The sequence below is a fragment of the Artibeus jamaicensis genome, unplaced genomic scaffold (genome assembly GCF_021234435.1).
Source record: "Artibeus jamaicensis isolate MK-2021 breed Jamaican fruit bat unplaced genomic scaffold, CSHL_Jam_final contig_465, whole genome shotgun sequence".
In the NCBI taxonomy this organism is placed as follows: Eukaryota; Metazoa; Chordata; class Mammalia; order Chiroptera; family Phyllostomidae; genus Artibeus; species Artibeus jamaicensis.
This window is the reverse complement of record NW_026521843.1, coordinates 28,672,519-28,696,798: the sequence shown is the minus strand read 5'-3', so window position 1 is coordinate 28,696,798 and position 24,280 is coordinate 28,672,519. Positions and strand designations below refer to the sequence as shown.

At 53.1% G+C, this 24,280-nt stretch overlaps 1 protein-coding gene across 3 annotated transcripts in view; it reads right to left on the bottom strand.

Annotated features, from left to right (window-relative positions):
* Positions 1–24,280, bottom strand: part of PRKCE (protein kinase C epsilon) — a 486,343-nt gene that overhangs the window by 32,018 nt on the left and 430,045 nt on the right. For all 3 annotated transcript variants that reach the window (XM_037161258.2, XM_037161257.2, XM_037161259.2), the window contains exons 12-14: positions 18,476–18,614; positions 13,902–14,090; positions 9,893–10,039 (exon numbers count right to left, since the gene is read on the bottom strand). In XM_037161258.2, the coding sequence (XP_037017153.2) occupies positions 9,893–10,039; positions 13,902–14,090; positions 18,476–18,614 (475 nt within the window). The remainder of the gene's footprint in view (positions 1–9,892; positions 10,040–13,901; positions 14,091–18,475; positions 18,615–24,280) is intronic.

Here is a 24,280-nt window from a genome sequence, read left to right as displayed (position 1 = left end):
CTGCCGTGGCTTTACCTGAGGCCCGAGCTCCGCGCCAGGCCGCGCTGCACGGGGGACGTGGTGCGGCAGGACCCGTGCTGGGTGCTGCGGCTGAGAGCGGGGAGGCCGCGGGGGCAACCTGGCCCCGCTCTGCCTCTAACCACGGGGCCCTCTCTCATTTATCGTCTACTTTTCAAAGCAGTGTCTTTGCCGACAGCTGTTGGGTTCAGCTTTCCAGGGATAACTATTGGTACCCTCCCCCCAAAAAAGCTTTCTCATCTGGTTCTGGCAAAAGCCCTGTTGTTCCACTCACCGATCTATTCCCTCCTTATTTATGAAAATGTTCTAGATAGAGATCCGTTCTTTTGGCCTGGGACTCATTATTGCTCTGCCTACTGGCTTTGAAACAGGAACCGTAAACACTCTAGTGCATGCCTCTCAGGTCAAGGTGAGGTGACGCCCCTCCTTTTACCATTCAGCAGTGTCAGGGTTCCTAATGCAGGGTCTTATTCCCCCCCCCCCCCAAATTCCCAGGCACACACTGGAATCAGTCTGGGGCCACACCAGGCGAGAAGAGACTTTAGAGACCGGGCAGAGAGAAACACACTCTCTGGAAAAACAGCGTGGATCTACACAATTCATCCCCCCCACAAAGACAGACTGAATCCCTACTATGTGCCAGGAGCTGTTGCTGAGGATGCAGCTCTGACTGTAACAGATAAAAAGCCCTCCCGCCAACCGATGAACCAGGTCCCGCTGACTGATGTGATGGACACATGGGGATTCTCTCTTACTTTGGTACATGCTTGAATTTTCCATAATAGCAAATTCAAAACACAAATCTCAAATCTGAAGCACATGATGCCACATGAAAGGAGTGGGACACAAAAGACTGCACATGATGTGGCTCCACGGACGTGAAACTCTAGGACAGATGAATCGATGGTGGCAACAGAGAGCAGACGAGGCACCGCCTGGGGCAAAGGGCGCCTGGGAACCGTGTGGGGGCCGGAGGCACCCTGTTTATTCTCTGCTCAACGTGGCACACCGCACAGCTGAAACCAGTAGGTTTTATTCTGTGTGAATTTTATTATAGCGAGGTTGACTTTAAAAATCCTCAATCCCTGTCCTCACGGAGCACGTTTAAATGGCCATGGCTGGAAGATATCTCGGGGACTGTGTGCCATCTCATGTTCAGGAAGCGAGCGGAGAAGTTCAGTGACTCGCTCAGGCTGTCACAGGTTCTAAGGGCGGGGACGAGCACCCAGCTCCGTCCACCCTTTTCTTCTGAGCTCACTGCCTGTGATGCAGGTCAGGGCTAAATTCTGGAACCCCACGTTTCTTGGTGACTATTCTGAAGCATCATTAGTGGAACGCCCTACCCCACGTATCTGTGCACGCGCAGCCCGACTCTGCCGTGTTCTCCGGGAAGAACTCCCGTTACTGCGGAACTAGCTGAGAGGCCAGCAGCTGTGGGCGGAGGAGGGAGTCTGCCTGATGCCCCAAGTCAAGGTCTGGTTTATTTTTGTAAGTCATTCCAGTCAATAAGCTTACTCTGGCTTATCTAAGTCTCATCTCTCTACTTAAGGCAAGAAACGTATTTCCCTGTCTTGGCCGTGCTCTACCCTCCTCCACACCTAGCTGGGCTCACACACCTGAAATACTCCATTCATACCCAGGCGCTATGCTCCAAGAAAACCCCTCTGTGGCCGGGCTAGATCCCAGAAAGGACCAGCCAGAATAACATGGATGGTCGGTGGCTGCAGGCTCATGGGCCAGGTCTCACCTTGGTGAGACTGTGGCTGATGTGGAAACTTACTGCATCTTCACAAGCCTACTGTGTTTGTCAAATCCCAGAATTCCAAAAGGACATCTGAGTGTCAAGTTTAGGCCAAATCCAACTGTTACCATCCGCTACCCCAGCACGCACAATGGGGAGTACACAGGGCACCGATCTCCCCACACGCAAAACTGGGTTTCCAAGAGCGTCTTCCCTCCATGACAGATGTGGCCCTGGAGAATCAGGGTCCTGCACTTGGAGGCTGGTGTGGGTGGGGGAACCCCTTCAGCTTGCAAAGTGTCCCTGGTGCTGCAGCCTTCGAAGAATGGAATCTGCCTTCAAGGAGACAAGCCCCAGCCCCATCCATGGGGAAGGTTTAATGTTCTTCCTGCTTTTACTTCGATGCGCATTACTCAGCCTCTGACCACTGCCCCGCTGCCTCTGGCCGCCAGGCCACCCTTTGGCTTTCTCTGCAGAAATGGGCAGGAGGGCACCGGTCAAGTGGCCCCTCCTGGACAGGACCTCCTACGGGACCGCAGGTGGGAAGAGGCTCCAGTGACGTACAGAGGCCCCGCCTCCCAGCCTGTGTGGGGTGGCCTCCTCCTCATGCTGTCTCTTCCCCTCTGTCCTCTAGCGAACTGCAAGACTCCCCTCCCAAAGTCAAGTCCTAGGCTCTACCTTATTGCCTAGTATTCCTGTTATAGCATGTCGTCCTGCCACCCACGGTCCTCACAGTGGTGATATTAAGGTGACGACAGGGGATTCTTGTCTTCCTATGTCAACCTCCCTCTCTGGGGCTTCACGGAGAGCACAGAGTACATGCAATAAGAACCCACCGAAGAGAGCTGATCCGAACCCTGCCGTCCTGTTTCCCGAGCCTTTGCCCAGGTCGTTCTCTCTTCCGAACCCTTCCTGGCTTCCCTTGCCAAGACCCAGCTAGAGCAGCGAACCTCTCCCGACTGCCCCCCCTCCCTTCCTTCCCTTGGACATAGCCCAGGAGGTCCTGTGTGCCCAGGGAGGTGCCACCTCAAGTGGCAGTGGAGCGGGGGAGAGATTCAATTCAGTCACACGTTTGATGAACCCATGACGGCAAATCCCAGCCTAACAGCTATTAAGTCATAAATGAACCCTTCAGGGCTTATAGAAATGCCCAGCCCAGGGCTCGAAGCCTTACCCCCACCCCCTCCGCATGATGAGGGGAGGGGAGAACTAAAGTGCAGGTAGCCCTCTCCCCAGGCAGCAGGAAGGCTGCTGCAAAAAGAATTCGGAGGTGAAGAAATCCCTGCGACATGGCCCGCTTGGGGCCCTGCTGGGCTAGCATGGTGCCTCAGCAACAGCAGCCACCATTCTGGGGTGGGACCCCGAGGGGCACAGAGGGCTCCGCTCAGCAGAAACCCCGCTGAGCACAACAGCAGGGGAGGGAAAGGGGGCGAGCAAGTTCAAAGGACAACGGGGGTAAGATCATGTGAGAAATTAGGGTGCTACTTCAAGGCTCCAAAGGGTGGGGAATCCTGGCATCTGGGGTGAGTTGCACAGGGTCTTGCATCACCGCCCTCCCCCTAGAACTCTCCCACCTTAGAATAAGCCCCAGGAGGCTCTCTGGCAGGGTCTGAGTTGTGTTTTTTTGTTTTTTGGGTTTTTTTTTTTGTTGTTGTTTTTTTTTTGCCAGCCTTCCAATGCCTTTCTGTCCTGGGATGACTTCTTCCCTAACCACGTGGTGTTGTCCGTCACTTGAACTCCTGGTCCCTCCGCCCCTCTGGAACAGGTTTAATGCTCAGTCCAGCCTCCCTAATGTTAGACCCCCACTGTCTCCATCACTGTCAGCACCACGCCGGTGCTCACGGCACACCAAGGACCGTCCTAGTCCATTCACACAATCCAGTGTGAATGGCAGACACTACCATTCCGACTCTGCGGGTCAGTGGACTGAGGCTCAGGGGGACGGGATGACTTTCCCAAGATCCTACAGCCCAAACTGGAACCTGGGTGCATCTGACTCTATAGCCCAGCCTCCAAACCTCACACTACCTCCCACGATCCTTAAGTCTTGATTCTGGGAGTCTTGGAATGAGAGGAGAAGGGGCTTTAACAGGCTGGGGTGGGAACTGCTGAATGGAGAGAGAGGAAATAATACAGTGAGCAAGGCATCTTGGGCTTGTTCGCTAATCCCGTTTATGATTCTGAGCTGGTATTCTCATCCCCATTTTAAAGGTAAGGAGAGTGGGGGGCTCAAGGAGGCCAGACGTCTGGGCTGAAGTGAATTTGCAGGTTCAATGTTGCTCCTGTGACAGCAATTTTATTCAACCCCAGTCTCTTCGAGGTCAAAGCCAGTATATGTCCACTGTACCCTACCGCCACCTGGGCCAACTAGCAAAACTAGGTTCCTGGACGTCTCCCACAGCCTCCCGTCCTGGGCCGGAGTCCTCGCTCTTCGAGGGACCTTGCAGCCTCTCGCAGGCTGAAGGCGTGCACTACAGCACAGACAGCTTGGGGGGATGTCATGACTGCCAGGCTGTAGGAGTCATCTGCTCCCTGCTTCTGCTCTGCTGGGTGGGTGACGAGGACAGTCTCAGGATCGCCCGGGCCCTGTCTCTGTGGTCCCTGCCATCAGGCGGCCTGACTGCAGGGGAGGGGCTGCCTGTTCAGCAGGGCTCCTCCTCAGGCCACTGGTTGGTGGGGGTGTGCGGGTCTCGAGCCCACTTCCCAGTGTTCTCCCAGCACAGCCGGTCATGCAGGAGCATGCAGGAAAGGCCTCCCTGGGCGTCCCGCCATGCAGTGGGGATGGCCGGATGGAAACGGATCATGAGGTCGGAAGGGGCCTCCGTGTCACCGGGCCTGAGGGCTCACCTACCTGGAGAGACTCCCCTCTCTGGAGGCCTTACCTTAAAGAGGGACATTCACACTGAAGCAAACTTGAAAAGAGAGAACACGTACACAAAGAGAAGTTTACTTGGCCAGCATTTTCCCTCATTGCCTCTGGCTTTCACTGAGGACTCCTAGGTTTCTGGGGGTGCAGATTTCTCCTGGATTCCCCCCCCGAACCCCCATCAGTGCCAAGGCCCTGGGAGCCATAACCGCAGAGCCTAATGCTTTTTTTTTTATTGGGGTGGGGAGAGGAGAGGTTGGGAGGAATATGCAGGAGGGAAGCTAGGAGTGAGCAAAATACTTTAGAGATCTGCGGGGTCAGAGGACGCCCTCCAGCTACACCGAACCTATCACTTCTGCCCTCTACGGTCCCCAAGGAGGCAAACGCACCAGCGACACAAAACCTCAATGTGCCGCTTTTACTGGTGACATGATGTTGCTGTCATCTTGGACCCAAATCCTCAGTGGGACAGACCAACGAATTCGAGGCTTGGAGCTTTTTTCCAGCATCAGGGACCTTGCCTCCAGCCTTGCTGGCTTTTCCGTTCCCCCACTCACGGCCGGGTGCCCACTCCCCACGGCGTGTGTCCTTGCTCTAGGGCCAGACACCCCAGAAAACTCGTGTGAGTGCCCGGTGGCACCAAGTCTGTGGTTCAGTGTTGACGGCACATTGCTTGTACGTCAGTTGAGCGTGTGGGCGCTCGGGAGGGGGACAAGAAGGAAGTGAAGGAGGGAGAAGGTATAACATGGCTGGGAGGATGAACCAGAGGAGAATCTCCACGCGGAAACAGAGGCCACGGAAACTGCTGTGGGGTGGGGGGCTGTGCAAGGAGTGTAAGTAAACCTGAAGTCAGGAAGCCCAGGGGAACTAATGACGGCCAGGGAGTCAGGGCAGGGGTTAGATGGCGGGGCACCTGGGAGGGAGCTTAACAACCAACAAGGCAAAGGCCCGGAGGGGACAGCAGCCAGTGGAGGTATGTGACAGAACCTGACCGGAGGCCAAATTCCAGCTGTGAATCTGGACAATCTCCTCGGTGCTCTCAGAGTGGGAGGCCCTGGGGTAGGATGGAATCAGGCCTGGGAACTACTCTCCTGCCACATCCCCAGCCCCCGTGGGGGTGACCTAGGAACGCCAGCCTCCTGAGCTACCAGACTGGGCAGAGTGCAGGCTCAGCATGCCCACCAGAAGGTTCTGCTGAGGACAGGGATTGGTGTCGTGGGGATGGACAAGAGCTCTGGAAAACATGCCACTGCTTCTTACGGCCTAGACCGGATGACTTGACCTTCACCAGCCTCACCTCCACCACCGACCACCAGGCAATACCAATTCCTTCCGGAATCAGACAGACACCCCACCTCAGCCTAGGCACGGCCAGCTGGGTAGGAGGACAGCAGCTACTCAGCAGGTTTCTGGGATTGCAGCATTCTGCTGTGATGTCAGTGGGCGTGGGGAGGGGCGAGTGGAGCTGACCCAGGACAGAGCAGACCCACGTTCCCTTGCAGGCCCCAGGCCCTCGCCCGGATGCCCTGTGAGCTTCAGCCTGCTGACAGCAGGACTGTCTGTGCGCCCGGTTTCCTGGTCTGCTGGACACTCGCACTGTGTCTTAAGGTCACCACCACACTGCGAGGCTGGGGATGGTCGCTGACACTTGTCCCTCCCCTCAACCTCCTTCTCACCAAGTCTCTCCTTTGACCTGGAGTCCGTCCCTAAGATCCAAGAGCCTCACTGCTCCTGGCTGCTTGCGGCCTACTCTCCTGGCCACGTCCTCCCACTGCCAGCCTCCAAACCAGCCTTCCTTCATTTCCTCTGTCAAAACCTCTCTCTCTCAGCTCTCCCTGGAAGGTACCTGACATAGCTTCCGGCCTGTGACACTAAAAGCCTGTCTTGTGATAGAACTCCCTGTCCCACGAAGGGAAGAAGACTCCTGTGACCTCCACTTTCCAGTGTCTCTCCAGTGGCCAAAGACAGAGAGTGACCCATCTTGCCCGAGGGTGAGGCTGACCCTGCGTCTGGGGCACAGAGCTGCCCTCACAGCTGGTTTCCGAGTCAGGCTCCCACCCACTCCCCTGGGGCTCATCTTCGGTCGGCTGGAGATGGGCGAAGGCTTATGAAAACTTCTGTGAGGTCTCCTGCGGGTCCTGCCAGGCTCTCAGAGATCAGAAGTACAGCACGTTCAGCACTGCGGTGGGCTTTCATCAACTCAAAATGCACTTCCGCCGTGTGTGAGCCCGCGGATGGCTGAGGCTGGGGCTGTTGGCGTGTTTCAGAAAAGAGCTTTTGACTTAGGGGCGGATTTGGGACACGCTTCCAACCTGCTAACTAGATGAGGACTATTCTGTTCTTTCCCAATTTTGATATTTTTCCAAAGAGAAGTCTCTAGTCCTAAGGATATGCATGTGATCACATAATTAAATAACTTCGGTCTTTAAAGATGTGTAGCCGAGAACTCTGTAAGGATCAACATTATCCAGCTCCGAATGCGACCTGCCACGCCCTGTTGCACAATGTCAGGCTCCCTTTTCATCCTTCCTTCAGGTGCTCTCATTCGTTCCTCCGAACTGAACTCAAGTCAACTGAGTAAGTGCCCTCTGCCCTGACCCCCAACAGTGGCGGCCTGCAGGGGGGTGAGCAGGAGCATGCACGGGAGGTGATTTCCAAGGCAGCGATGAGGTCGGGCTCCAGGATGGCTAGGACAGGTGGAAATCGGTGGGAGCCCCTGGACAGCCCCTGCCCTTTGTCACTGTCACCCTGTCATGGGGTGGTAAGGCCTCGGAGCCCACCCGAGCTCCTCAGCAAAGGAAGCATGCAGAGCTTTGCCCTCTGCTCCCGGGGGCTGTGCATTCTCTGCAAGTACAAGGACGGAAGCAAGCACAGACCCTTGTACTGCAGGTGGAGATGGGAGTCCCACCCCACCCTCGAGAAGTCCTGCCCTGCTTACCTGGATGTACTTCTACTGCTGGTACCTAAGGGCCCCCTCACAGCCCTGCCCACAGGAGCACCTGCGCTCCTGGCCGAGGACAGCTTTACGGGCATCCCTGCCTGTCTAGGCCAGGTGAGGCCTGCGAAGTAGTGGATCAGGTCACGGGCTTGGCCTCCTGAGTCATTCCTCACTCTTTCCCCTTCCTCTGAGCCTGGGTCCTCCCCCACCCCTCTGGCCCACAGAAGCCTCGCACCTGTTCTTCACACCTTTCCCTCCCTCTGGGGAAGCCAGGCACTGCTGCCAGTGTCACTCCTCTGAGGTCTGCACTTCCCTTGGCTCGGAGTTCAGACAGGAGGGGGTGGAAGTCCCTGAGGAACCCCAGTACTGCTAGGGCTTCGGGAAGGGCTTCGGGGGCCACAGCTGCTTGGACTCCTGAAGACTCAGAGCACCCCCCTCCTCTGGACTCGTGCTGCGCTCTGCTGCCTCTGCCACGTGAGTGGGAGACCCTGCCCTCTGAACCCCTGACCGCTTGCTTCCATGGGGCCTCTCAGCAAAGGCCTGCTGCCCGCCTCTGCCCTGCCCCGGCCCGCTCTCTCCCTCACAGCCCTTGCTGACGGTGCCCTGGGGCTTGTCCCCGTCCTCTCCACCCCTTGTGCCACAGGAAGGAGCCACTCCTCCAGCCCTGCCCCAGCCCTCGGCAAGCTTAGCATTAAGTCGTTTTGTTGACCTGAAGTTCAGATTGAGGTTTAACTCGCTTTGTAGACTTGCGCTGGCTCATCAGCCCTAGATCTCGTACTGGGTGCCTGTTTGTTGGGCCTGGATTCTTAGCTCTACTACCCAATTTCTTCTGGGTCCATTCACTTAGATTAAACCTAAATTAACATGTCACTCTCAGATCAGCACTCTAGTTTCTCCTCCTCCTCTGCCTGGCCTCTGGTTTCCTACTTCCCCTCCATTTGTCAGGGGGAGAGCTAATCTTGTCCTTGAAGGCCACCTGCACAGACCCTGGGGTGTGGGGAGCGGGCAGCCTGCGGCAGGCTGGCATGTGCAGTGAGCCCTGCCCCACAGCCCAGCCCGGGCTTGGCACAGCAGGCCCCAGAGCTGCGGGGCCGACGCGCAGGGGTGGCGGGGACGTTACCCAGGAGGGAAGGTGAGTCTAACTAAACCTAGCCTGTTCCAAGCTGCGCGCTGGCCAGTGAAAAGTCTTAAAACCAAGGAAGAAAGCACATGGAGAATGGTGACAGGATGGACTATCTAGGGACGCTGGACCCGCCTTGCAGTGAGTCCCACTGAGGCCTGGACCACGCTCTTCCGCTCAGAGTCACCCCAGCCCCCAAATGGAACACTGAGAAGCACGGCAGTGTCAGTACTGCTCCCCAGAAAACCTCCTGGGTTACAATGGAATTCGTCTCTGATGATCTGCAAAGCGCAGAGGGTCGCTTGTGCACCTGGCAGTGAAGAGGGGCCGTCCGACACTGTGGGGTGGCTGGGGGCTGACTGGGCTTCTGCCCAGTGAAGTCCAGTACCACGTACCCTTTCCACTCCCTGTAAGCACGCCCGCTGGCCACCCACTTTTTCAGCCTCATCACGCTAAAAGCCAGAGAATTAAGAGGCCCGCCTCCTACCACACACACACATTCTTGCTAACTTTAAGGAGAGCCATGCCAGCCCTGTCCCCTTCCAGCAGGTCACTGCCGGGGCATGACCTCTGCTCTGGGTCAAGCCCCAGCTCATCGGTTCTATTCCTCTTTTCAGCCTCTGGGCTGCAAACACCCTCTGCTGCGCCCCTCCACTGGCACCACCCTGACAGGCCGGAGGGCCCGGGAGGAAGGGAGAGCCGGGCGGAGGAGGGACAGGAGGTCTCTGGCGCAGCCTCAGGAACTGGCCTCCTCCAGACGTGGCCCCGCCACGGGTTCCCGCGGGACGGTCCTCAAATGTCAGCCACTGAGTCACAGCTTCATGCTCTCTGCTAGTTCCACGCGATGACTGTGAAATACTGAGTGGATGTTTTTCTTTAAATTGACTCATTTAGAAAACAAACCTATTTATAAAGAAACCTTCTATTGCTACCACACACAGAGAACTAGTACCAGTTGTCATTTTTGAGCAAAATAAACAAGTAAAAAAGGTTCTTCAGTGCCCCGTAGAAGTCACACCTTGGTTACGGCTGTGGGTCGGCCGGCATGTTTGCTACGGTAAACTCCTAGGGCCGCACACACTGTCCTTTCGGGAGCGCCTTGGCTACCTGGTCGCTGGTCGTTCTGGCTGTACCATGTGCCTAGACCAGCTTCCCTGCCCGGTGCCCCGGCCCAGCCGCGCTGTGGGAGGAGCTCTAGGCCCCACTTACAATTCGAGGTTTGAAGGGTGGCTTGATCTTCTTCTGCTCCAGGAGCACCCAGTCGATCTCTTTGAAGAACGGGTGCTGCTTGATGGCGTCCTCGCCATTCTGCGCCGCCACACAGCCCAGGCGCTTGTGGGGGTTCTTGGTCATGAACTGCGGGAACAAGGACACAGAGAGAGTTAGCGATGAAGGCCTGACAGGCACAGGCTCTGAGGGGAAGATGGAAGTCGGCCAAGGCAACGTCCTCAGAATGGCCTCTCGAGCCCGTGTGCTGCGTGTTAGGGTCTTCACCCTTCAGGGTGTATTGTGAACTCTCATACGGGCCTTACTGTGTACCAACCGCCATTCCAAGCAGAGAGAGAGAGAGAGAGAGAGAGAGAGTGTGTGTGTGTGTGTGTGTGTAAATTCACTGCAGCCAGATGCAATCCTCTGAGCTACCACTACTCTCCCTATTTTCTAAGAGAGGTAGTTGAGGCACAGAGAGGTTAATTAACTTGGCCAAGGTCAAACAGCCAGCCAAGTACCCAGTTTGGATTAGAAACTCGGGCTCTTACTAACTCCCTTACTGCCCTCAGATTCTCGAGCCTTCTCCTCAGGGGGACTGAGGTCCAACGAACCCACTTACACCGCGAACTCAACAGTCCTTCCTGAGGTACGAAGAGAGGACCAGACGTTTATTTATATTGGGGTGCACTACCAAAGGCGCCTCCTGGCCCTTTCCCTTTTCTGCACCTGGGCCCTCCTAAGATTTGAATTTGTAATCTCTAGCACAAAATACATATGTAGATAAAAATATTTTGAAAAAAACAAGAAAAAGAAAGTCTTACTGCTTTCTCAGCGCTTGCCCGTAAAAACCACATTGATGGTTTTTTGTATATTTTTTGGCTGGTGTCTTATGACCCGACACACCCACGGGAACTCATTCCTATTAAATGAGTCAGTCCTGACGGCAAATTTAAATGAGCAGATATGTAACAACATAACCTTGAAAAAAAAAAAAACCAGTGCTAGTAGGTGGAAATGTTTCTGATACTCACCCAAAATTAAGGTAGGGGTTTGGGTGTGCCTGTGTCAGAGACCATGTGTTCCATTTCACAGGGAGAGAAGGCTGTGTCTGTATTTAACAAAGGAACTTTAGAGGACTAACTGTAAGCCAAAGGAATAAATCTATAATGGTGGAATTCCAGGCTTCATCAGCAAGAAAGACTGGGAGAACCTCCTACTGTCTCTTGCCTGGTGGCCCTGAAACCGAAACACATGGGCACAGACCAAGTGCTACTGGAGGGGTGGGAGCCCTGGGTAAGAGAGTAAAGGGGTGGCGGGTAGACGTGAGTTAGGAACGGTACACGCACGTCACCTTTCTAATCTACGTCAGCAGAGGCCCCCTGCTTAGGCCCTTCTGGTGGTTTCCAATCATCTGCAGGTCGAAGCCCATGCTCCTTACTTTGGTGACAGAAACTTCTTGGTCTGAGCCTAGTCAATCTTGCTGGCCTTTTGCATTCTTTGTCCCCTGGTCGGATGCTCTTCTCCAGTGCCTATGTATCCTCTAAGAACCATCCAAAATGCTGCCTCCTCTGGGAAGCCTCCCCAGATGCCCCCCTCTGTGGGGACTGGGACCTCCTATGTCTTGTTTATTTAAATTATAATTTGTCGGAACATCTCCTTCTCTTGGTAAGTTGTATGATACAGGAGCAGTCCTATGTTCCCAGCACCAGGCTCCATGCCTGGTTGCTCTCGTGCAGGAACAGCACTGAAATGACTGATGGGGGGGCGGGGCTGAAGGCTGGACCTTGGGGCCCCAAGGGGAGGGTGGGAGGCAGCGGGGAGGTTGTGCCCCGTGCAACCCTGCAATGTTATGGCCTTCTCTAGAGCTCTGTGCCACCTTCACAGAGGTGGCAGCCCTCAGAGATGCAGCTCAGTGGCCAGAGCCATGGAAAACCTGGCCTGGCCCTGGACCCAAGCGACAATGTGAGGAAGTGAAGGGTTCCAAGGCCAAGGGAGGAGAAGCCTGCTCCTTACTTCCTCAGCTCTTCCTGCCCTCCCACTCAGGGAGGGGACAGATCAGGGCTGCAGAGAAGCCCGCAGGCTTTAACACCTTAGATAGCTGCCCCTGAGCCAGGGGAGGCCCTTCTCACAAGGGAGGTGCCTCTTCTCAGGCACTTTGCTGTCACCAACTGGGGACACGGCATGGTCTCTAGCTCCTGAATGTCTGTAGGGCAAAGTTCCTCAACCTCTGTGCTAATGGAATTTTGGACCGGATACTTCTTTGTCGTGGGGCAGTCCTGTGTGCTGTAGGAGGTTCAGCGGCATCCCTGGTCCCTACACACTAGCTACTCGTAGCATCCCCTGCTCCAAGTTGCGACAACTAAAAATATCTCCAGACACTGACATGGCTCTGGGTTATCCAAAATAAAGGGCTCCGCGGGCTGCTGGCAGGAGGCTCCCAGGAAGGCGTGTCGGGCTGGCGTTCAGAGCCTGGGCTGAGCGGCCGGCTCTGCAGGGCTGGGGCTCCAGCTGCCTTGCGTGAAATGGGCTCTCCCTTCGCCAGCACCGGGCACAGGGCCTGCCACATACTAGATGCTCAATAATACAGGTTGAATAAATGAGTGAATAAACGTACTTTGGCTCCTTCACTGATCTTATTCCAACTGTGACCACGTATGGATGCATGTCTTATTCATTGCCCGCCTCCTCCCACCGGGCCGGGCCCTCTGCGGGAAGGGACGATGGCCGCTGTGCTCACCAGCACTCACTTCGCACCTAGCGCAGTGCCTGGTGCACTGGGGCACGCAATGAACAGCAGTTCCGTGTGGACCGAATTAATTAATGGAAGGAAAGATGGAGGGAAAGAAAGGGAAATTGATGAGGCAGGGAGGAAAACACTGAGGCGAGGGTAAAGGAAGGAAAAAGCCCCAAGTATAGCAAAAAGTAACATGTTCTGATGTGGCATTTTTCCAAAATATTGTATGTGTCCGCCCCAGACACCTACAAAATCATTTTAGTTCTTTTTAACACTTTCATATGATGAATCATGTTAATTAGTTATGGCAAATGCTACTGATTTTCCATTTGTGATAGTGACGTACAGTTTCTTTGTAAAATACGCATAACTAGGTAAATGTGGGGAGTGGACCGAAAGAACAAGGAACGTAAATCACGCTGGAGAGAGCACACGGATTTGGTCAACTTGGCGCACCGAACTTCGGGGTGTTCTGGCCAGCACTGAGGTCGAGGTTCCTGGGCTGTCACCACGGTCCCGTCTCAGCCCGGCCAGGTGACCCTTCCCAGGCAAACTGGTCCATGCAGCTTCCCTGCACCTCAGTGTCCGCAGCCTTCCCAGGGCGACAGGTAACCACCTACCGGCCTCAGGACGAGTGTCTTCCATTGTAGAGAGCTGCCCTGGGCAAGTATTGAGCACCCTTGCGTGTGAGGGATTCTCTGAGGGGGTGGGGACAGTCTCCCTACAACCTGTCCGAATCCAGAACAGCCGCAGAGATCCTGGGTGGACACTTCTTTTCTGATTGGCCCTTCAGCCACAGCGATGCTGTGGTGGACACAAGGACAGTGCCCTCCTCTCTCTCCCCACCGGTCTCTTCCCCATCCCACTGCAGGCTCCAGAGGAAGACAGGCCACGGGGGCAGGTCTGGATGGAGGGTCCAGCCCCAGAGCAGAAGCAGCAGGGGTGATCCCAGCGCAGTCTGGGTTGGTTTTGCTTCCTCTGGAGCCCTCGCCGGAGCTCGCCACTGCGCACAGAGCGCCCCCTCAGGAGGCACAACTACACTGTCCTCTTCCGGCCAGAAGAGCAGTTTGTCCGAGGCCCCACTCTCTCAGCGGCAGCCCTCAGGACGTGGCCCAGGCTCCAGGGCTGACTGCCCTTCACTCCCTCCCTTCAGCGGTGAGCAGAGGTGGGACAGGGAGAGGCAGAGAAAGGAAGGGAGAAAGGGGGGAGGCAGGCAGGGAGGAGGGAGACAGACAGATGAGAAGAGAGAGATGGTGGTGCAGGGCAGCAACTCACAGCTTTCAGGATGCTGACGGCCTCCTTGCTGAGCCAGACGGGGTAGAGCACGTCATCGTGGAGGATAGATTCGAACAGGTCGTCCTCGTTGTCCGCCTCAAAGGGGGGCTGTCCAGCCATCATCTCGTACATCAGCACCCCCAGGGCCCACCAGTCCACCGAGGGGCCATACTCCAACTCCTGCAGAATCTGTTTGGCAAACGGGCAACCTCAGAGCCCAGCAAAGGCTCCCGCCCACACCCATGCCTGTGCCACATGCGCCCATGGGCAGAACCACGCCTTCACCTCCGGCTTGCTCCTCCAAAGCAGAGCCCTGTGGTATATAAGGTCAGGTTCTACATTGGTGAACTCAGTGAATGTTGAGTTTGGGGGATACTACGTCACTATGCTGGGGACCGACTACCAACTCTCCAAAGTCCATCCCCAGTCTGAACTCCAGTGGGGACAACTCACTGTTTCTTTCTTTGAACACCAGATGAAGTTCCTGACTTGTGTTTATTTATGGCTAAGGTTAAAAAAATGCTTATTTTTGACATTAAAACTGAGGTCAGAGAAGCAAGATGCAGAGTAAAAGCGACACAAGCAAGCTGCAAGTGACTGCGTGCAGGAAGTTCAGGCTGCCGTCTCACACTTGGCCCAAGGCATTGAGGGCTCCCTGGGTGGCAGGGTGAGCAGAATCCTAGTCTTCTTTAAATGATGACAGTATGCGCTTACCTGAGCACCGTGCTCTTAGAAAAGAAACTGTAGTTAATAAGTCTCCCCACTCTTTTGTGTTCTAATCAAAAAGAACCACTAAGGAAAGACTCATCGCCAACAGGATTCCCATATGGCTTGCTGATGGATCCCTCACTTATCTGCCTCTATAAAGCCTCAGGCAGGTGCCAAAAATGGCAAAGGCCATGTCTAATCAGGAGCTTGCAGGACACCTCAGACATGTAACTTCTCAGATAAATTCCTCCAGAACAAGTCTCTAGCTCAGTTCTCAGATTTCGAGACAACCAGGGAAAAGGAGGCTGACACCCAGTATATGAGCTCTCTGGGGTCTACTGCATCCAGTCTTATGGAGGTTACAGACTGCTTGGGATTAAATAAAAAGACTCGGGTAAAAGGATTTTGAAAAGAGTAAAAACACATTCTGGAAATATTCTGAATTTACAGTGAAAAGGAATATAAGCAAATATAGCCAACTATAAATTATTTGGGGCTAGTAATGTGTTTGGTGAGGATCTTTGGTCTCTTAGCCCAGGCGTTAGCACGTGGCCCTTGTCGGAGGTCAGACTTGTAGGCGCCACTGTCCTGAGGGGCCAGTAGTGCTGCTCTGTTTCAAAGCCAAGGCCAGTGCCTCCCTCAACCTTGAAAGATCCAGTGCCCCAACCTGCCTCACTACAGAAGAGAAAGGACCACCACTTTCTGTCCTCCAGGTTATGATCCCCACCATCTCCTCCGGAAACCTTTCTCGGGTCTCCTCAGTCTTTCTCCTATCCTAAGACTTTTACCTGTCCCCGACACCTGCAGGCACCTCTCCTCACACTACCATGATTTGAGTTACATTTTTCACGGTCAACTCTCAATCTAGGGTACCTGTAACTAAGCATGTGGTAGGGGCTCTACATTCTTTTGAGCCCTCACTGTGACCAGCCCAGTTCCAACACTTAGGAGACTGGCTGCCACAAGGGCCTTACTGGGGGGCCTTCTTTCTATTCTTGGCTCAGGGGACTCTAAGTGCTGAGGTGGCCACCCTCCGGCCTCCAGGAGGTGGCACAGCTGAGTTCTGTGCCTCAGCAGGGTGATGGGAGGTAGGTTCCAGGTGGCCTGCGTGTGCTCAAACAGGACGGTGCTGTAGCAACCACAAAGTGGCCCTGCCCACCTTCCCCCAGCCTCTTCCAGGGTCTTCCCATTTGGGTGGCATCTTTTGTAAAATTGGGTTTAGGCTTGACCCTAATTATCTGCTTTCTAATCAGCTTGTCTGCGATGGAGCTGGTGAGAAGGGCAAGGCTTCACACGCCATGGGAGGGCGGCCAGCGCAGCAGCCAACCCCTTGCGTGCATCAGAGCTGGGGCAGAAGAGAAGGGCAGGCGCTGGGTCTGGCAGCCATTCCTGTGCCATGGGGGGTGGGCATGGAGAAAGGAGAGGGTGCGGGGGGGTTGGCCAGGGGCACGTGGTGGGAACAGAGGCCCCGGGGCAGAGCTAGCACCTCAGGAGGAGGTTTCGGGTTATCCTGCAACCTCACAACTCCTCCTCATGAATAGAGGCTTATGATTTCTGAAGCTATTCACGCTCCATGCTTTAATCTCATTAGATTCTCAGAACAGCTTGAGGAGGTGGGTAGGGCAGGCAGGAATTGTGAAAGGTAAAGTCCTGAGGATGAAGAAAACCATGTGATCAAGGTCACACATTGGCAGTAGTGGTCAAGTCTGTCCTGGGATCTCAACACTCAGGTCCATGCTTTTCCCACCTGACTGTACAACCAGCAACAACGGTACCCATGGAGCTGTCGTTTGTCACCCAGTGCCTGCTATGGGCCTGGTGCTGTGCTGAAGGCTTTAGAGTCACACTTCCGTTTAATCTTCCCATAGCCCTTGACAAAGGGAACCATCCCTCTATCAGCTGTAACTTGCCTACAGAAAGACCACGGATTATTAGCCACTTCCCACGCAGATGTGATTCTGCACAGTAGGCGCGAGTGTGGAAAGGGAGGGAAGAGTGTCTCGGTCTCCTGGGTGGAGACCTGAGCTGTTCACTGTGAGTCTCGCCAGGGGACGGCCTTTCACGAACGTCATGTGGGCATCTTGTTTACCAGGAAGTAGACGTGTGTCTTGGGCTGGGTCCTGAACTACTGCACTGGGCTATCAACCCTTTGCCTCTGGCATCAGCTCAGAGGGACTGGAACCAGCATTCTGATGATAAAGGCTGAATGAGGAAGATGCTGAAAAAGCAGGGCCCAGTGGCCTTTACTGACTTCTTCTGGAAGGTTAAATTCCTAGCATTCCTGCTAAGGGAACACATTAGTACAGGCTGGCTGAAATCTCTTCAGATCTCTTAGAAAGTAGATGTGCTAATGAGAATTTACCTATTGTTTGACCTTTACTTCTCTGACTCTCCCCAGGCCTCTCCATGTCCATGTGGCCTGTGGGAAGTCTCTCAGTTGTCCTTCCCTCTCACTGTGACCTCTGATCCACACTGCTGTTGCCCATCTTTCTCCTGGGACTGGTCTGATTATGACCCTTCTATACTGGGAGGCCCCTAATGAGTCCTCAGATCCTACAGGATAAAGGCCATCTTCTTTGGTCCATTATTCTAAGCTCGTTCATTGCTAAGACCACTAGGAAGTCCTCTGTTCTAGCTCCATTGTTTTCCTTTCTTAAAAAAGACCAAGAACGTTGTCATCCCTTCATCTCTGCTCCGGTTGGAGTGTCTCAAGTTCTCATTCGTTTATTCATTCAATAATCCATCACTAAGACCCGGATTTGTGTGCTGAATCCAGGAAGTGCCCAGATTAGAAACAGCCCCTGTCCTAAAGGACTCATAGCCCAGGGATGCCGGACCTTCTCCCCTGCCCTACCCCCACTCAGTCCTCCCTATTGTTCTCAGGAATGTTCCCCACCCCCCACCACCAGAGGAAATCCTGCTAATTTTTTACAACTCAATTCATTCACCAGATGCTCCCAGAAGCCTTCCCTGGGAGGCTTCTTGAGGCTCCTTGAAGATACCATCTTGTATTTTGTACCTATTTATTCTGCTTAATTAGTTGTTTACTTACCTGTCACTCCCTCTAGACCAAATGTTCTTTTAGGAGAGAGACCAGTGTCTTAGTCAATTCTGTATCCCCACATTGGTTTGTGTCTAGCAGGTGCTCAAACAATGCCCACCGAGAGGAAATGAAATCCAAGTGTGTTGACACACACCTATCCACCATGGGCAACGCTTAACAGGGATTGGTACTTCCTTCCCATCTTCCATGTGTCATGACACTCAAGACCATTTTTATAAAGGATATATGATAGGCTATGTCTTAAATCAAAATCATATCACACTAGGTATCTCTCAGTTGGGCAAGCTTGAGCTAGAGAAACTCGAGGCAAACACACCCTTTATGATGAACAAAGCATCTAAGTAACTTTCACAAAAGGCAACCCATGGGTGAGGCTCCAAATGAACACTTCTGATGTCCATTTATAATGAAGTGGTTTATCTCCACCTCTTCCTGGATCCTGTGTGCTCCGTCTGTGGAATCGCCACCACATTGGAAATGGCAAATTATAGCCTTTATCAATGGTGCTCCATTACTCAGGTTAGACGTGAAAACAATGGTACAAGTCCACACATTTCTCTTGATGCCAGTTTCATGGGTACTTGTGGACAGGAATAAAAAATATTTAGGAGGACCTGCCCAGATTTGGGGAATTGCCTGTTACTTTCAGCTCCCCCGTTAGTTCCCCCATCACCACCACTCCCTTACGGAGAAATCAGCAAGCCTTTCTTCCCTGGAGTCCTCCTGGTTTCCAGAGCCTTCCCCCAGTGCCACCAGGCTCAGCTGTGGCAGCAGCAGGAGGTGGCCCTGTACACAGTCTTACCTCGGGAGCGATGTAGTCGGGAGTCCCACAGAATGTGGTCGTCGTCACACCGTTCAGAATCCCTTCCTTGCACATGCCAAAGTCGGCCAGCTTGCAGTGACCTTCTGCATCCAGCAGGATGTTGTCCAGTTTCAAATCCCTGCAAGGTAAGCCAGGACCACATGGTTAATGCTTCGCTCACCCCAACACTCTTCACTCATCTCGAGTTGGAGAGCAGCGCACATCTCAGGGACATCTGCTACAGAAAGCAAAGTCCTGAGGAGACTTGACCTCTCAGCAACCAATTTCAGTCCAGGTCTCTTGCCCATGATTAGCCAACCCCCAAAGCTGCCTCCATGCTCCCCAACATGAGGGAGGAGCTTCTGTACCCCCAGGACTGCTACAGCATAATAGATCAAAGTTAGTAGCTGGTTATTGAAGCTATCGCATGTGCTGAAACTCATAGTATTTAGGCCTTGATAGCAGAGAAAGAAGCAACTTATGCCCCTGCCTTCGTGAGTTAATCACGCGGATCACCTGGACGAACCAGGCTGACACATGTGAACATTAACGAGTCAGATATAAGCCACATAAGACTCAGATACCACTTTACACAGCACCGCTGATGCGAGTTGCTAGTTTTCAGGAGGAGGCCACTGACGGCTGGTACAGGCAGGAGGGCTCCCAGGAGACGGCAACAGAGAAGCTTGGATAGATAGTAAGGTTTAGAAAAAGAAAAGTTGAGCCCTGACTGCTGTCACTCAGATGACTAGGCATTGTCGTGCAAAGCAAAAGGTTGCTGGTTCAATTCCTGGTCATGGTACCTGCCTGGGTTGCAGGTTCTGCCCTTGGTTGGGGTGTCTAGGAGAGGCCACTGATTGATGTTTCTCTCACACATCAGTGTGTCTCTTCCTCTCTTCCCTTCTAAAAATAAATAAAATCTCTTGAAAAACCCCTCGGTGTTCTATTAAAAATGCAAATCTGATCCTACTACCTACTTAAATGCCCTTTAAAAAAAAGGTAGGAGGGAGGGGAAGGTCAACACTGTAGATGCAAAAGGTAGTGAAGAGACCAGAGAACTGCACCCCCGTGAATGGTGACGCGGGAAAGGCATACTGAAGAGCCTCCAATGCCAGGAAGAGGGGTCTGGTATTCACACCGAGGGCAGTGGGAGCCCTGCTGCAGTGCACCGAGTACTGTGAGATCGGTCTTCTAAGGGCAGAGAGGCTGGGTGGGGGGAGGGCCTGGGGCAGGACAGAAGACACACGGGTTGCGATAACCAGGACCTCTAGTGCCCAGGGGGTTTGCTTCATGAGAAGCAGCTGGATCAACCAGGGCAGCTCCCCTGTGGTCTGTGTTACAAGTCTAAGGGGTCTGTGTAAGATCTTGTATAAAATCTGGGGTTCATGATAAGAGTTCCCAACCAAGTCTGCAAACCTGAGACCTGTCCCACAGAAAGACTTAGACTCTTGAATGGAGTCCCTCCATCCACTGTGGGTGGGGGTGGGGGTTTTGCAAAGAAGGCCCATTGTACTGCATATAGAGCAAGAGGGATTCTCTCCCAAGCTTGCTGGCGTCTGGACTTAAACTCCTCCCCTGAGGAATCCAGGCCTTCGTGCAAAGGTGGAGCAGGAAGCATTTGGGGCCTGTCTGCCTTGCACCCATGGCCCCACTTCCACTTACAGCTGGGACTTCTTGAGAAAAGAGCACATAAAACATGTTGCTCTAAGCAAATGCTCACGAACGGCACAAAGAACAGTGAGACCAACCAGCGCTAGTCACTGTGACTGGGTTCCCTGACCCCCCAGTTGGGCCACTGCGTGTGGTCAGGGCTCAGCGTTGGCTGGGGGGGTGGTGAGCAGTGAGATGAATACCGGCTCGGCTCCAGCATAGGAGGCCTGGGTTTTAATCACTATGTGGCCTGATCCTGGTGAGGTCACCGCGCTGCTGTTACCTTATCAGTTAACTTGGACCAGATACCATCTGCTCCTAGACGCGCACACGCGTGCGTGCGTGCGTGTGTGTAAAAAGCAGCAGGTCTTGTATACCGTTTTACCCACTTCATGAGAAAACTGAGCTAGAGGGAACCAGGTGTCCTGTCTGCCCACTGGCAAATGCTAGAGTCCCTGAGAGGTAGACCTATGGGTCCAGGGAGTTATGGCGCCCCCTACACTCTCTAACCTAGAGTTGCCCTTCCAAGACCCAAGGGCAGGCATAATGATCACCATGGCAACACTCATCGCAATAGTAACAATACCACCACCACCATGGGGAAAGCACCGAGGCCTACAAACCACAGTCACGTTCTGAATAATCCCGAGGGCGAGGAAGAGCATACTCAGCTCCTACTGTGGCACAAATAAGTCAACAGAAACTGGAAGAAGGTAAGTGATTTCTGTAAGGTGACAGGGCACTGGTGCCATTAGGAGCCTAACGCAGGTTCCCAGCTCCAGAAGTTGGTGTAAAGGTGCCACCTTTACAAAGTGCCACCCAAGTGCCACCACTCAGAGTACTCTCTCTTTTTTCTAAATAAATATTTTAAAGATTAAAAAAAAATTTACTACTAAAGAGAGGGGAAAGAAGGGAGAAAAAAAGGGAGAGAAACATCAATGTGTGGTTGCCTCTTGTATGCCCCGGCACTGGGGACCTGGCCCACAACCCAGGCATGTGCCCTGACTAGGAATTGAACCAGTGATGCTTTCGTTTGCAGGCTGGCACTCAATCCACTGAGCCACAGCAGCCAGGGCTCAGAGTACTCCCTTTTAAAGCCTTTGTTATGTCATAGAAAGGACTGGTTTTAATTGGTATGAATGGAACCTTGCCCTTGTTCTGAAAATTGAGACTCAGCATTTCTGGCCAATCAGGCTCAGCCTTTCCTTCAGCTCAGGGGTCCTACTTGGAACAAGAGGAGGTGGGAAGTCTTATTTCTGCCCAGCTCCTGCTCTTCCTTGTCCTGGGCCAGATGCATAACATCCCTTTGCTTCCTGCTTTCTCCTCCCGGGGGGAAGAAGCTGCTCTAGCTGAAGACCCAGGGTGGCCACCTCAGAAGAGTACTCAGCAAGCAGCTGCCCCTGTTTCATGAAGGGAAGTCTCAGGCCAAAGGTTTCTGTTACCAGACAGGGGCCTGGCTCTGAATGGATCTGCCCAGGGCCAGCTGTAGTGTGTAGGTTCTTGACTTCATGTAGGAAAGATTTCACAACATGAGTCCAGGTGACTATGAGGATACACTTCTTAAAGATGTGGACAGTGAAACATGGAAGGGCCGAGCTTAGCACAGGACAGTCTGGGCTGGGCTGCCTCAGCTCACTGGGAGTCAGAGAAAAGGAGGCTTGAGAGACAGGTTCAGGGGATCAGCCTGGGACAAGCTGCCAGCTGCCCAGAGTTTAGGAGACACGTGCCTGTGAAGAAAGAACTGGAATAGGAAGGGAATGGCTTGGGCTGCTCCCCACAGGGAGAGCGCACACTGGGCCCTTTGTTTGAGGCTTCTTTCTCTCTCTTGCAGGTGGGAGTCTTAGGGGAGGCCTCGGGGGGGGTTTCCTAGAACATTCATCAGTCCTCCAGCTGTGCCCTTTCAGGGTCATGGTCTCCACTGACTGGTCAGTGGCAGGGCAGTGTCTTCAGTCACTGAAGTGGGTCCTGGCCTCATCCACCTGGTTCTGCTGCTTTTCTGGGCCTGGAGCTGAGGCCTAGATGTTGTCTCCAGGGAGGAGAGGCCAGGGGAGAAGTTACCCAGGGGGTGAGGTCCTTGTTTTACATTTTTTCCCCTGCCAGGCGCTGGGGACCTTTCCCCTGGTGACTATCTGCACCTGCCTGAAAGTACTAAGCCACTGTGTTCAGCTCCTCGGTTTCCCTGTTCTGCTGGCCGAAGAATTTTCCCAGCTTCTTACTATCCTATCTCAGTTACTTCCCACTGTCCTGCCACTGATGCCTGAAATCGTGCCACAAGTCACTCCCTGCAAGTCCCTCACTGTATGCATTTCCCGAAAACTCCAAATCCCCACACAAAACCCAGCCCCGAGACAGTGATTTATGTTCCTTTCCTTTGTGATAGGAAGATTAGTGAAGACTGAAAGACCCCTGGGGCCTGAAAGGGCTTTCCTAGAACACCCCTCTGGGGGGTCTTCAATCTCAATAAAAAGAAACATATTGATACCGCTGGACGACCTCTGCCTGGTCTGGAGCTCTTGGTGAGTTCCTGAGTGGGATGTCAGCGGATGGGAGAGCTTAGGGAAGCCCAGGGCTATGCTTGCTCAGACGGAGAAAACGGGAGGAAAAACGCCCTTCCCTACCTGGGGCTAGGGGTGACGGCTTAGGAAAGAAGGGGGCATCCCAGAAATCCTGCCTGCTTTCCAGTTGGCTGAGGACTATGGGTTCCTCCTGGTTCCTCCCCTTCTCCTTCCCAGCACAGCTGCCCCAGGAACCCAGACTTTCTACTTCCTGTTCCTGCCCCATGCTGCTTCCACCCCTGGGAAGAGGTTTTAAGTGCCGCCTCCTCACGAGGGGCCTCTAAGTCCCCCTGGGAAGGGGGCCAGGGACAAACGTTTCCCAGCCTTGCCCGCTCTGAGGCCCAGCTTGCAGAGCAGGGTGAGGGGTCCTGTCTCCTTCCTGAGAGTTCCCACGGTGCTTGGCTCTCAGTGTTCAGAGTAGCCAGGGACAGAGCAGGTACTTGTCAAACTTATTGACTGACAGCTTTGCAAAGAAGGGCTTCTGCATAGCTGTTAATCCCTGTCTACGCAGTTCTGAAATGCAAGGTCAGAGCACTTTTGAGGCCTGGGGACATTTCTAAGGAGTGGGGTCATTTTTTTAATAGTGACGGGGGAAAAGGCAGCCAAATCTCTTTCCCTGTATATGAGCCAAAGTGACTCGCCTTCGCTTATTAAGTTTCCCTATTAATAATTTCATGTAATTTTTTCAATAGGTAGCGCATTTGTGTATTCATAAAATCCAAAGTATAAAAGGGCATACAGTATATACTCTTTCTGCTGCATCTGTTCCTCACATACTCCTTTCTCTCCTGAAAGCAACTGCTTTTATTTAACCTTTGTGCATCCTCTTGCTCACACTTTGTACATAAACGAGACAGTGAAAATATACCATATTTTTGGACCATAAGACACATCTAGGTTTTAGAGAAGGAAAATAGAAAAAAATTTTTTGAAGCAAAAAATGTGGTAAAATATTTAATAACATAAATAACATATTTCACCAATGTAAATGTAAACAGAACTCAACAACAGCATTAGCCACCATTATTCCTCCCAAATTTGGGGGGGGGGTATGTCTTACAGTCCAGAAAATATGGTGTGCAGGTGTGTCTCAGAGATACTGTAGGTTCAAGTCCAGTCGCCACTATGAAGTGAGTCACAATTTTTTTTTGGTTTCCCAGCGAATATAAAAATTATATTTATACCACCCCACAGTCTATTAAGTGTGCAATAGCATTATGTCTTTAAAAATGTACATACCTTGATTAAAAAATACTTCACTGCTAAAAAATGCTAACTATCACCTGAACTTTGAGCGAGTTGTGACCTTTTTGCTGGGGGAGGGTCTTGCCCAGGCAACATCAAAGACTGTTGATCACAGATCAGCATAACAAATACAACTGGAAAGTTTGGAATATGATGAGGATCACCAAAATGTGTCAACAGAGGCACAAAGTGAGCAAATACTACTGGAAACATGGCTTGTTCAAGGCAGGGTTGCCACGAACCTTTGCTCTGTAAAAAGACGATGTCTGTGAAGTGCCATAAAATGAGGTATCCCAGCATTCACGCACCCCTTTTAACCGGATGGAGCTCACGATATCCACTTGTTCATGTCCTA